The sequence below is a fragment of the Leptodactylus fuscus genome, chromosome 1 (assembly GCF_031893055.1).
Source record: "Leptodactylus fuscus isolate aLepFus1 chromosome 1, aLepFus1.hap2, whole genome shotgun sequence".
NCBI classification, from domain to species: Eukaryota; Metazoa; Chordata; class Amphibia; order Anura; family Leptodactylidae; genus Leptodactylus; species Leptodactylus fuscus.
In genome coordinates, this window is record NC_134265.1 from 100,232,719 (window position 1) to 100,246,192 (window position 13,474).

The 13,474-nt window shown below is 37.7% G+C and overlaps 1 protein-coding gene and 1 long non-coding RNA gene across 2 annotated transcripts in view; one reads left to right on the forward strand and one right to left on the reverse strand.

Moving 5' to 3' along the window:
- Positions 1-13,474, forward strand: part of LOC142203938 (uncharacterized) — a 1,061,686-nt gene that overhangs the window by 614,352 nt on the left and 433,860 nt on the right. The window lies entirely within an intron of this gene.
- Positions 1-13,474, reverse strand: part of TMEM132D (transmembrane protein 132D) — a 713,376-nt gene that overhangs the window by 357,957 nt on the left and 341,945 nt on the right. The window contains exon 3 of the mRNA XM_075274815.1: positions 5,440-5,583. Coding sequence (XP_075130916.1) covers positions 5,440-5,583 — 144 coding nt within the window. The remainder of the gene's footprint in view (positions 1-5,439; positions 5,584-13,474) is intronic.

Sequence of the window (13,474 nt, forward strand, 5' to 3'; positions counted from 1 at the left end):
TAATGGGGTTCGAAACCCATTCGAACACTCGAACAGTGAGCGGCTGTTCGAATCGAATTTCGAACCTCGAACATTTTAGTGTTCGCTCATCTCTAATAATATCCTTTCAGAAGACAAAAAAAAAACCCATTGAAAATCCATTTAAAGAGTGGATTTAACATTCTATGCAACTGTTGGGAGGGGGATTCGATCATTAGAATTGAGCGCTGTATACACAGCGATGAAGAAGGCAGGGGAGGTAATAAATAGAGATCAGCGAACACAGTTCGGATCAGCCGATCCGAACAGCATGCACCCATAGAAATGAATGGAAGCACCTGTGACGCCGGCCGCCGGCAAAGTCAGTGTCACAGGTGCTTCCATTCATTTCTATGGGTGCGTGCTGTTCGGATCGGCTGATCCGAACAGTGTTCGCTCATCTCTAGTAATAAACCTTCCCTGCCATCTCTCTGGGAGCTCCGACTGAAGTTACAGCTTGCTCCCAGTAAAAGCAGCTGCATGATCTTGTGCAGCTGCTGTGTTCTGACAGGACGTACTGGTACGTCCTGTCAGAACAAGTCAACCACTTTCCGAAGGTATATCATCTATGGGCGGTCCGGAAATGGTTAAAAAAATGTAAATAAAATAATTAAAATAAATAAATAAAATAATATGCCAAAAAATTGCCATTATTAAAGGTTATAGCACCACCCCCGACAACAACATACAAAATAAAAATTACTGTAACGCAGAGGAAAAACAATTTTATTATTTTATTATGAGTCATGTTAACATATATACATATGAAGAAAATGTTATCTGACAATGTAACACTACCCCCTAGACACTACCTGTACAAATGATCGATAGTGGAGATTATCTTTACATGGTTTGGGGCTTCTAGTACCAATATGGTAGTAACTGGATGAATATCTGTTTAATTGTCATAGTAGAGTACATTTTGATATTTAATTTTAATAAAAATAGTGAAAAGCTACATAGTCAAATACAAATAAACATCCAATAATAATTATTTTTTTCTCCCAACTCCCACACATTCCACCTTGCTATCAGTTTTTGTACAGATAGATCATTTATTTGTTTTCATTCTACAGTTTTAATAATTGCATGCAGTTATAGTAATGTTATGTTAGAATATTCACCCAATAGACCATGACAAGAGGACAAATATTATCCTATTTATATATTATATGTATAAATGTGAGAATATTAACATCACAACACACAATATTGAATGCATAAGGGAAAATGATTCCTTATTTGGAGCATTTCTCTACCAAATTGTAATACAATAAGCAGATTGCTTGCAGTTGTGCTTCATTAACCCTTTCAGGACCAAGCGTCATTGATGCCCCAATGCTCAGGCCAAATTTAGCACTTTGGTATGCATTGTTTTACCCAGCAATAGCTTTTTAATGGCTTTGCATAGTGAAACTATTTTTCCAATGTTTTTTTTTCAGGACAAATTAGACTTCAAATAACTAGTCTTATTTGTTAAAAAAAAGTTGAATATTTTTTTCACTAGAAGTAGAAGAATGGTATAAAATGTAAAAAGAAAAAAAAAAAAAAAAAGAACTTTGCTTCTTTTACCTAAAACAAAATTGTTTTTATATATATACTATTGCATATAAACATATTTAAATTTGTTTTCCTAGTTTTTCTGATCACAGAGGCTACACATTTATCAACATTTTTCAACAAAAAAATTAGGTTTTATATTGTTTTATATTCAGCATGGCTCATTTTCTGGATCTCTGGTCCATGTGTAAGTTAACCAGTAGTTTAGTATAGTAGATGACTGTAAACTTTACACCTTCTGTAAGCCTAAAAGGTGAAACGCATTGAAGTGATTCCTCAACACTGGGACCACTTGTTCCTGGGGACTACTTTCCATTACTGCTGACTGTTAACTGTTTATTATGAGTCATGTTAACATATATACATATGAAGAAAATGTTATCTGACAATGTAACACTACCCCTTAAACACTACCTGTAGCTATACCTGTAGGTATAGTTGCTGCCTATAAGCTTTTGTATTAGATATTGTGACAACTGAATTGTGTGTGAGCTAGTTGATATATATATATACATATATATATATATATATATATATATATATATATATATATATATATATAGTGCAGTATAGATTATTGTTATTAAAACATTTTTGTACTATATATACTGTGTCTTGTGCAATAGTCACTGATGTTTACCTTTAATATTTGGCTTGTTTTTTTCCACATATTTTTGTGGAAAAAAATGTTCTTGCACATATTTATACAGTTGCTAACATTTCTGCATTTGCTGTGTCTGGTTTATTCTATGATTATAAGAATGATTACATGCAGTGCAGTTAGTTCCTAGTCAAGCATCTCAAGTTGAGGGCTGTTTTTCCATCTTGGCTATGAATTTTTAACCACTATGTATTGTAATATAATGCAAATTTTGAATAAATATTCTATAGTTTTAAGATATTTGAGCAATTTTTTTTGACCACTTCTTTTTGGGTAGTTTGATTTCACCCTTAAGCCTATTTTCAGTCCTTAACATATACCATGAGTTTCTAGGATTTTTATGGCCTTTATTATTTTTGATGATATTTTATACTGGCATTTTTTGTAGTCTAGTTGAAGATATTTACAGCGTAGTTCAGGGGTCAGAAATCCACTCTTTTCCCTGGTATGGCAGCCCAGTGGTTTTGTTCAGACCAAACACATCCGAAACAAAACTACTATTCCCTTACGTCCTACCAGCATCCCAATATGAGGTATTACTGCCCCTGTGTGCTGGTAGGACAGGCAGGATTTTAATTAGCATAATTAGTTGCAGGAAAAACACCCCTACAAGAGGGCAAAAGAGACCTCCCCCTTCAGTTTTTTCTGTCCTGTGTGGTGGGATAGGCGGAGGGAGGCTCTTTTGTCCTCCCATTTTAGTAGTTTTCTCCTCTTCAACTGTTCATTTCTTTTTCTTGGAAGCTTTTATTCCCAAGGCTTTCTTGTTTCTCCCTGCCGGAACTTTTATTTGGGTCCTGTTTCCCGGGGACCCTTTTTTGTGGCCTACTTCTGATAGCTCTGGGTTGTGCTATCAGTCTAATTTTAAAGCCATTCTCTTTACCGCTGTAGTGGTAGTAAAGATCCCATTGGTAAGGGTTTCTAAAAGAGTTTGTGTATATAAGATTTATGGGGAAATATGATCACTCTTCCCTACTTATTTAAACTTTCCTCCCTGAGACAATGGTGGCTTGTTTCTTACAGAGGGAGGCCCCGTTACACTTCCTTTTAGTTGCTAATGCCTGCTTGCTGCTTGTCAATATACTTGTTTACCCTACTACTCAGGGTATTACCTCTGCAATTTTTTTCTGATCTCCTGTTACTATCAAACTTACTGTTCTGACTTTTTCTCTTTTGTAGATATCCTCCTCTGCATCCAGTGGCAGTGGCAACTGCAGGAGGACAAGGCCCTCCAAGTTGAAATATCTTGCTTATACAGAATTCAATATCCCCCTGTCTGATGGGTATGACTACATTCGTTGTCACCAATGTCATGAGATTCCATTTGAGGAACCGTCTATATGTGATGTAATTGTGGGTCAAGGAGCACAAAGGAGATCCGGGACTCGATTTCTCAGATCTCTAAAAGCCTCTTACTGAGAGAAATTCTCAGTCCCATCCATCAGAGGAGGAACTTAAGGTGCCCAATTAGATGCACTCGTCTGATGAAGACACTTTGGAAAATCCCAGCAGGGATCTGCTTGCTACATCCCAGTATTGTGCTGCTGAGAGGATGTAAGGGAATCGTTAGTTATGATGTTAATCTGTTTATACTTAGCCCTAATAGCATCATGAGCTTTTCCCCCTTCCTCAGATAATATTGTTCTTTCCCCCTTTGACACAAGGGGGAGGTCTCTTTTGCCCTCTTTTAGAGGTGTTGTCCTGCAATTAATTATGCTAAATAAAAGTTCTGTCTATTCTACCAGCACACATGGGCAGAAATATCAATAATCAATTATACTCTGGGGTCTCTCCAGACTCCAGAGAATAATAAGCAGAGGCCCAGGGGAAGTCATCAAAGATAAAAACAATGTTATTCATCTATCCTGGACTCTTCGGTGCTCAACCTAATATCAGAGACCGCTGATGGGGCTTCAGTGGTTACTTTGGCGTCATGATGCATTAGGATGCTGATGTGATCCCTGAGACCCAATCAGTGATTGCTGATGTCAGGTAGAAGCACCGAAGAGAACACAAACTATTTTTTATGTTTTATCACCTCTCCTGGGCCTTCACTTATTATATTCTGGAGTCTGAAGAGACCCCAGAGTATAATAACAGCTCTTAAGTGTCAAGAAGATCCCAAAATGTTTGGAAAATTTATTGGGGCCACTGTGGGATACTATATTGTGTGGCGGGGCCAATATATTAAATTATAATGTGTGAAGGGGCTGCTATGGGACATTATACCATGTGGAGGGGCCACTGTAGATTTGTATGCTGTGTGGAAGAACCACTATGGGACAATTTTCTATATTGCACAAAAAACAGAAGCAGTTTTTCAATAAAAATGCAAGCATTTTTGTGTAAATATGTAAAACATGAACACAGATTTACATCGGAGTGAAAGTACCAGTGGCCTAGGACTGGATGTGGCTATAGCTGCATTCACATACATACATAGATACCAACCTAAGGGTGCTGCCCCATGCTGCTCCTGGACACATACATTCACCACTAATTGATGGCTGCACATGCACTTTCATTGCTTCTAATGGGTAAGTACAGATGCGTCGTGGGAAATAGCAGGAAACACGAGTCCATAAACATTTTGTGGCAGCACCTCTTTGTTATGGTTTGTTCTATATGGCTTTAGTATAGTGGCTGTCAGCCTTACAATTATTACACGGCACTCCAAGCACCTCATCTTTGATTCTTTGATTTATATCGGCACGCTGCATAAAAAAAGTTGCCTAGCCCTGGCATAGTGTAAATTTTTATAGCTCTTTTGGTTTCTGCAGTAAAGTGGCTGTGACCCTCTGGTTTCCTTATAATAGGCCATTTATGTTATTTTCTGGAAGTTCCTTTTAATATATTAAGAATTGAGAAGTAGACACAAAACCTGCAGTGGATCTCCTTATGACAGAATTACATTTTGTACAATAAGTTGAATAGAAGTTATTCATGAAAAAATACCAAGAAAAAGCTAATATGAGTCTCCTAGCAGCCAGGTAGGTTCCAGTTGTAATTTTCTAATGTAGATTACTAAATGAAAGAAGTGATATGAATGAATGCCAAGGTGATGCCACTGCTTTTCACAAGTAGACATTTCCATAAATTGCAATTTCCTTTGCTTTATGTTAATTCTAAAAACTCGGCAGTAAAATTAAATGTTACACGACAACCTTTCCAGTAAAACTTTCAACATTTTATAAGTGTTTTACCTTGTTTCAGCAATGGAAAATTTCCTCTGACATTCAATGATAACAGGTGATAATTTGCCTGGAAAATCCATGTTTTCCTTCACATCCCATAAATGTGAGCTTCCCCTCATGCCGAATAAATTAACGCCTTCTGTGACTTTTGCCCTGTAATACAGAAATACACAAATATTCAAGAGTGTACAGGCAAAGTGCTATGACCCAATAAGTGTCAAATGCATGGCATGTTTTTTATCAGTCAAGAAAAATGTAATAAACTTGGTTATCTCTGTTCCATTTTCTACTTTTGCTTTTATAAATTTTAGATAATCTTATAGTCATGAGCAGATTCTAGAGCATAGCTACAGTATAAAGAATGCAGAAGTAGCTATCGTCTTTGGCCAGCCCTGGTGCCTTAAAGGGGTTATCCACGATGAACTGAGAATTAACCCCTAAACTAGACTCCCTTCCCCCGCCTAACTTCTAATTTACTTCAATTAAAAAATATCTATAATTACCCATATCCCTGGATCAATCATGTGACCACCCCAGGGACATTTTCTGATAATGCAGTTATGTTCCATTTCACCACTTGTGCAACGGAACATTACTATTACTATTCCCCCTCTCCTATCGCCACCAATACTTACCAAGCCTTCCTGTGTTTGGGAAATGGGTCATCCCTTTTTCCTCTCTGCTAGCAGTGGGCAGAATAGGTTGGTTAGCTAGGGAGACGGGGGAGGGTGGGAGGAACTAGTAATGGGTGGGATCGCTAGGCTTAGTGAGACAAGAAGGGTGAAAGGGGCTAGGGTTTGCTAGCTTTAGTGAGGTAGGGAGGATTTTGTAATGGTGTGGGAGAGGAAGGGGGACTGAGTAAGAGGGAACTAGTATAGCAGCTACACAGAAAGCTACACAGCAGGATGCTAACACCAGAGGATGCAGTAGCAACCAGAAACACCCAAAAATCACTCTAAATAATTCTAAAGTTTGGCATCCAATCGCATCCAATTGCAGATCTCAAATCCTGACAGCTTTTCAACAGTGAATCGCTCCATAACTATAAGTATGAAGACCTTGGTATCATTTTAAAGATGTGATTCTCTAAACCATCAAGACAGCTGCAACCATTCCTGAGATATAGGGCTCTAGAGTTCCACTTGCTTAGGGGCCACATGGTGGCTCAACAGTTAGCACTGCAGTCTTGCAACGCTGGATTCCTGGTGTTCAAATCTCACCAAATCTCTCCGTGTTTGCATGGATTTCCATCCCATATTCCAAAAAAAGACAAACTGATAGGGAAAATTGTACATTGTGATCCCTATATGGGGCTCACAATCTACATTAAAAGAAAGGGATTGCTTGAGCCGCACTTACATGGCAAATTTGAATTTTTGTGCAGTTTTTGCTTGTAATCTCTGTTTCCTGCAAAGTTGCATGAAGGTGATTGTATATATGAATTATTAAATTGTGTTTTACATATGATATGCTGTGCAATCTCAAAAAAGTTAGATTTTGGTATCAGAGTCACAGTTTGCTAGCTGCAGTATAGCTTTTAATATATTAGTGAATAACAGCAAAATCTTGCCTGTCTTCTGTATTAGTGTTTTTGGGAGTCTGAGCTCTTGTTGTAGTTGATGTTTGCGGTACATATAGTATAATATACACATTGTCTACATGTTAAGCTATTATTTTAAATGTATTTTGTATATGAATGTGAGATTGAACATGAGTTTTATGTGCAAATATGTGTTTTAGTGCATTTAAAAAAAATATATATATATATTTGTGTTTGTGACAAGGTTGCATGAAGGTGGATGTGGCTATCGATAATCCATTGAGACATATGTAATCTTCAGATTGTCTAATTTCAAAAAATATATATTGGGTTTAGGGTTTCACTTACTTTTCATGGTGTGTAATCCCTACATTTTATAGGATGATACTTTTTTAACATTTCCCGTTTCAAAGCAGATTTTTGTTCCTTCCAGTTCTAGTGATTTTCTGAAGACATGTGCATGTGGGTGTAGGCCTTGGTGATATGAATGAACTCTGCACATGTTGAACTCTTGTTTTTAGGAGATTTGGTGCATTTAATTTATTGTTTGGTTTCCACTTTTAACAACTAATATACATTTATTTGCATTTATTCATAAAACATTCACTTTAAATCAAAATTGCATGAAGGTGTATGTTCTTATACAGAACCAAGTGACATTCTGACAATTCTGCAGGTGTCTACTTTAAGAAAATATATAGGTATAGGGGGTTGGATGATTTTTTTAATGTTTGATTTGTCCATCTCAAAACTGTGAAAATTGCTCTGGCTTAGGGTAAAAGGTACCAAAAGGCAAAATAGGCACTTATGGTAGGTGCAGAGTCTATGACACATTTTACTAGGAGCCTCAAATTACCAATATGAATTTTTAGATTATTAGATCAAAGCGTTCCAATTACCGTTATAGTCATAAAAATTTGCTTTCGTGCATGTAGCATTCCCAGATTGCATTAAAAAGAAAGCATCACAATGCAATGCAATTCTGTTCATTGATATTATATATTTGTTTACTGAACTGTAATATTACAACAATTAAACCACAATACAAATATGGCTACTAGTTACTCCTTAGTGCACACCAGGTTGTTGTACAGTATATGCAGGGAAATCTCTTGATATAGAAAGTTAAACAAACATATGCCAAACTGGAGTCCTTCAGATTGTTCCACTTATACACAGTTTGTCAGATAACTACAGCTCCAACTGCACACACATTTGCATATATTTGGACATATGGTGGGTATATAATTCTTTATGGTATAATATCAAGAGGCGAACGTAGCCTTACACACTTGCAACAACCACTTTATATGTCAAGACGTACTACTTCATACTACGGTACTTAAGAAGCACAACTATGTTACATTGTGCTAGTTTGTCATGCTGTACCTTCAGAACCAAGTGTTTTTCACTCTTTTGGTTTACTCCCTCTAAAATTCTGTAAATGAAAGGTGTAATAGTGGAAAATATCAAATTCTGAATGTGTATGTTTGTTAGTTTTAAGCCTTGGTCTGCCAGTAACAGTACAACACTAGAAGATTATGTTGCTTTTCTGGTTGGAAGAGAAAGAACATTCTGCATCCTCAGAGGGAATGTATTTCAAGTAAAGCGAGAAAAATGATTTGAAGCGTTCCCACAAGAATTTCAAGAGTACGTAGTTTCAGAAAACTTCTGACAAGTCAGAGAGACATATTAGAAGGTTTGCTTAGTAGGTGTCCAGCCATGGCCCTGATGTAAAAGCTCAGCATAAGCGCAGTTATGCCCCTCTCTACATTTTTGGCTGCATTTACATTTCCATTGCCTTCTCTATCTGGGCCCAGATCACCATGAGGACTTGTGGGGGGTAATTGTGATAACATGAGTAGTTGTATGGCATAGAGTGATATGATGGAGCAGGCCATAGGACATGACATATTCCGCAGCGCTGTACAATTTGTAGGGTTCAAATACAGACAGAAAGATGCATTACAAAGAAAGTCATTTCACACAATGGGACTAAGGGCCTTGCTTGCAAGAGCTTACAATCTATGAGGTAGAGGGGGTGACACAAGAGGTAGCAGGGGCGGTATTGCTTATGCAGAGGTCAGACCCTTTTGTAATAGAGGTCATTACACAAACATAAAACTTTATGAGCCATCAACAGTCATGTCCTTTAACATGTGGATGGAGCTTGGACCTATAAAGTTAGCATGAGATGACATCATATCATGTGGGGAAATGTGGAAGCGGGGACAGAGGAGGGTTAAGGGTTTACGTTAGAAATTGTGATAGGATTGTCTGAAAAGATGCGTCTTTAGTTTGCGTTTGAAACTGTATAAATTGGGAGTTAATCTGATTGTCCGGGGTAGAGCATTCCAGAGAAGTGGTGCAGCTCGGGAGAAGTCTTGTATATGAGCGTGGGAGGTTCTGATAATAGAGGATGTAAGTGTTAGGTCATTGAGTGAACGTAGAACACGGGTTGGGCGGTAGACAGAGATGAGGGAGGAAATGTATGGAGGTGCGGCATTATGGAGGGCCTTGTGGATGAGGGTGACAACTTTATATTTTATTCTATAATGAATAGGCAGCCAATGTAATGACTGGCACAGACCAGAGGCATCGCTGTAGCATCTAGACTGATAGATGAGCCTGGTCGCTGCATTCAGAATAGATTGTATAGGAGAGAGTTTAGTGAGGGGAAGACCGATAAGTAAGGAGTTACAGTAGTCAAGGCGAGAATGAATCAGAGAGACAATAAGTGTCTTTAGGGTATCTCTGGTAAGGAAAGGGTGTATTCTGGAGATATTTTTGAGGTGGAGGTGACATGAACGTGCGAGTGATTCAACATGAGGGGTGAAGGAAATGTCTGCATCAAACATGACCCCGAGGCAGCGGGCCTGCTGCCTAGAAGTTATAGTAAGGCCTGAGATTACAATGGATATATCAGGGATAGATCTGTTAGATGGTGGAAACAGTAGTAGTTCAGTCTTGGAGAGATAAGATAAGATATAAGATAATCCTTTAATAGTCCCACCTTGGGGAAATTTCAGATTTAGTTTCAGATAGAGTGAGGACATGATATTTCAGACAGCAGAGAGAACTGGCTGAATGAGGTGGACTGGGAACAGACAGAGGTGACATGGATACCCTGCTACTTGCAGTTTTAGTGGTCTCCCTAAATGCTATGGCAAGCAGGGTATATAGCCTATCCTGATGATATTCCAATTTTTCTTCCCTTAGGGAGGAAGAGAATAATTCCCCCATTCCAACTATATAGCGAGGGTCTAGGAGCACTGCCATGGAGTACTCATCCTTCTGTTTGATGCTAATAATACGCTTGTCACTATGTAAGTAGTAGAGAATAGCAGGTTAGCAGGCTGCATCACACTATTTATTGGGTGAGCAAAAAAGCCCCTAAAGAAACATCTTTTTAGATTAAATAGTCTAAATCAGTCTAAATCAGTATTTTTCTGTTAGAATGCTGCATGTATTTAACAAAATAAATAAATAAATAAATAAATAAACTCCTGGTCAAAAAATCCTTAAGGAAAGATTTTTCACAAACCAGACTGACTGAAATTAAACTAAAAAAAAGATTTAAATGATTTACAATCAAATGTTTAACTTCCCTTTGTCTGTCTTTATTACTGCAACAGTCTGGCACAGAGCACACATAATCTCCCTCATTCTTAGTTATGATTTCTATCCGCCTATCTGCCTGTAATTGATTAAATCTGACTAAGAGAGCATTTACATGGAGTAAAGTGGTGCTGATTTTTCCATAACAACTTGCGGCAGAATCAGCGCTGATAAAAAAAAGACTCCCATTGAGTTCACTGAGTTCCGTCTTCCTCGGAAAACCCGTTGAAGTCAATGGGAGGCTTTTTAACCCATTGATTTCAATGTGTTCCATGCGGAAGACTGAATCCATTGAACTCAATTGGAGGTTTTTTTTATCAGTGCTGATTCTGCGGTGAGTTATCATGCCAGAATCAGCACCACTTTACCCCATGTGAATGCCCCCCTAAACTTTGCTCTACTTTTCCCTCTCCTATGATTCTCTAGCTGTATTGCAAGCGTGTCTGCACTTAGTGCTGTGTATTGCTGAAGAAAATTGAGTAATTGCTTTGAATCATTCAGTGATAAATAACCCACCCATCAACTACTTCCACTGTCATTGAAATGTGTCATGTTCCTGCCTGTAGAATCTTATATACTGTATGTGACATCAGTACTATAGGGTGTCCACCACCCCTGACTATTGGCTGAACAGCTGTCAGATGGTGTCAGGTAACTGCAGAATATTACAGTGACTCAGACACATGTGTGGCTCAGAACTAATCATTTTGCCCATCTTGAGTATTTAACCCTTGTGGCTAATGACATAACATAAAAAATTTAAAGAAAATGCGCAAATCTCAGTTTTCCGGTCGCTTGTTCACTCCAAAGAAATGTGAAAGTTTCTTTTTACCCCATAATGGTACAAATAGTAACGTTAGCTCATCATGCAAAGAAGTGCCCTTATACAGTTCTGTAGAGAGAAATATAAAAAGCTATTGTTAATAGGCTTCCCACAAAATATGATGTGCCTCAGTAGCAGTTGTCCCATATAATATAATGTCTCCTCCCCCCTCAGTGACCATCAGACATGAAACTCTCCCCCTCAGTGGCTCATCAAATATTAACATGTTTCTTCAAGTGGCCCTACACACCTTAACCTGTCCCCCCAGATGCCCCATAGATTATAATGTCCCCTCCATTGGCCGATCACACGTTAATCTATGCCCCCTCAGTGGTCCATCACATATTAAGCTGTCCCTTCAAGTGGCCCTTCACACACTAATATGTCTCCCACAGTGGCCCCTCAGGTGAAATAGTACAATAAACAAAATAAAAAAAAAAAACACTTACCTAGTCCCATTCCCACAGTGTTGCTTGCAGACTCTATCACTGGTGATGTATGTGGATTGGTGCTCATCGCATCCCCCAGGTCTGACAGCATTAGTCAAGGCATAGCTGGTGGAGCATGAAGCTGATAGCTCTGTGCTCCATAATTCTGTTTAACACTAGAGTCTAGAGTCTGTCTTGCAGTCTCAAGGGAGCCCCTGCTGCCATAGGGCCCTATACAAATGCACCATTTGCTCTATGGTTAAAGTGGCCCTGCATGCTGCTATGTGAATGAAAAAATATAAAAGTTATTCAACCACTTTTATTAACAGTGAGGATCGAAACCATTTCCTTTCAATTAGGTTTTACCTAAAATAAATTAAAAACATTAAATAAAATGTTGGCACAAAACACTTAGTTTCTAAACTTTACAATGTTCAAATAATGTATTTCTATAAATTTTAATTTTATGATAATTATAATGGAGGAAATATTAAACAATTATTTCATTACTCACAATCATTAAATACATTTTTCCAACAAATGTATTAATGAAATGCAGGTTAAACCACTTCTTAGTTGTAATTAAATAATAATAATTTATTATTTATACACATCTTTGCAGTACCAACATATATTCTTTTACTTCTCAATCTCCAAATTTTGTTCTATGGAACTATAGTAAGACATCCATAAGGCTCCTTAATCACTTCAGTACTGGACCAATTTCTATGGTTCAGATTTTTCTTATGTGTGGTTTTGAGAGCTACAAGATTTTTATAATTTGAGACATTCTATAAATTTTTGCATTTTTTTTTTTTGTGAAAAGTAGGGCTTTTTATGTTGCTTTTATTTTTGCATGTTTTTTTTTTTTTAAAAAAAAATTTATTTCATGCTTTTCAGAGTATCTGATTCTGGTGGCTGGTCCTGGCCTTCGGCTGATTCGTTTTGAGTTTGGGTTCTGCAGCTTGGGTTGAACAAGTTCGGTACCAAGCACACCTTAAATTAGCTTAAAACATAAAACATAGTGTAAACCATTCTTAGGGCTCCTAGAAACCCATCTATCCTATTTATCTATCTATCTATCTATCTATCTATCTATCTATCTATCTATCTATATCCTATCTATCTATCTATCTATCTATCTATCTATCTATCTATCTCCTATCTATCTATCTATCTATCTATATCCTATTTATCTATCTACTGTATATCCTATCTATCTATCTATCTATCTATCTATCTATCTATCTATCTATCCATCCATCCATCCATCCATCCATCCATCTCCTATCTATCTATCTATCTATCTATCTATCTATCTATCTATCTATCTATCTAATTTCTAGCTCTCTAAGGCAAAAACAACTGAAGTTATGTGAAAGTGAAAATTGCCATTATTATACTCTAGAGTCTCTTCAAACCCCAAAATATAACAGATGGAGGCCATTCCCTGGGTGTAAAAAAAGTAGATTGTGAAGTACCTTTCTGTCCACATGTTTCATGTGGACACCACGTGGAAAGCATATGGACCCCATTCTAGTCTATGGGGTCTGTGTGCTTTTACTGCACACTGTTTTCCAATGCGTTCGATAGTGCGTTCAGGAGGTCCCCGTGCAGACTCCCCACACAGATTAC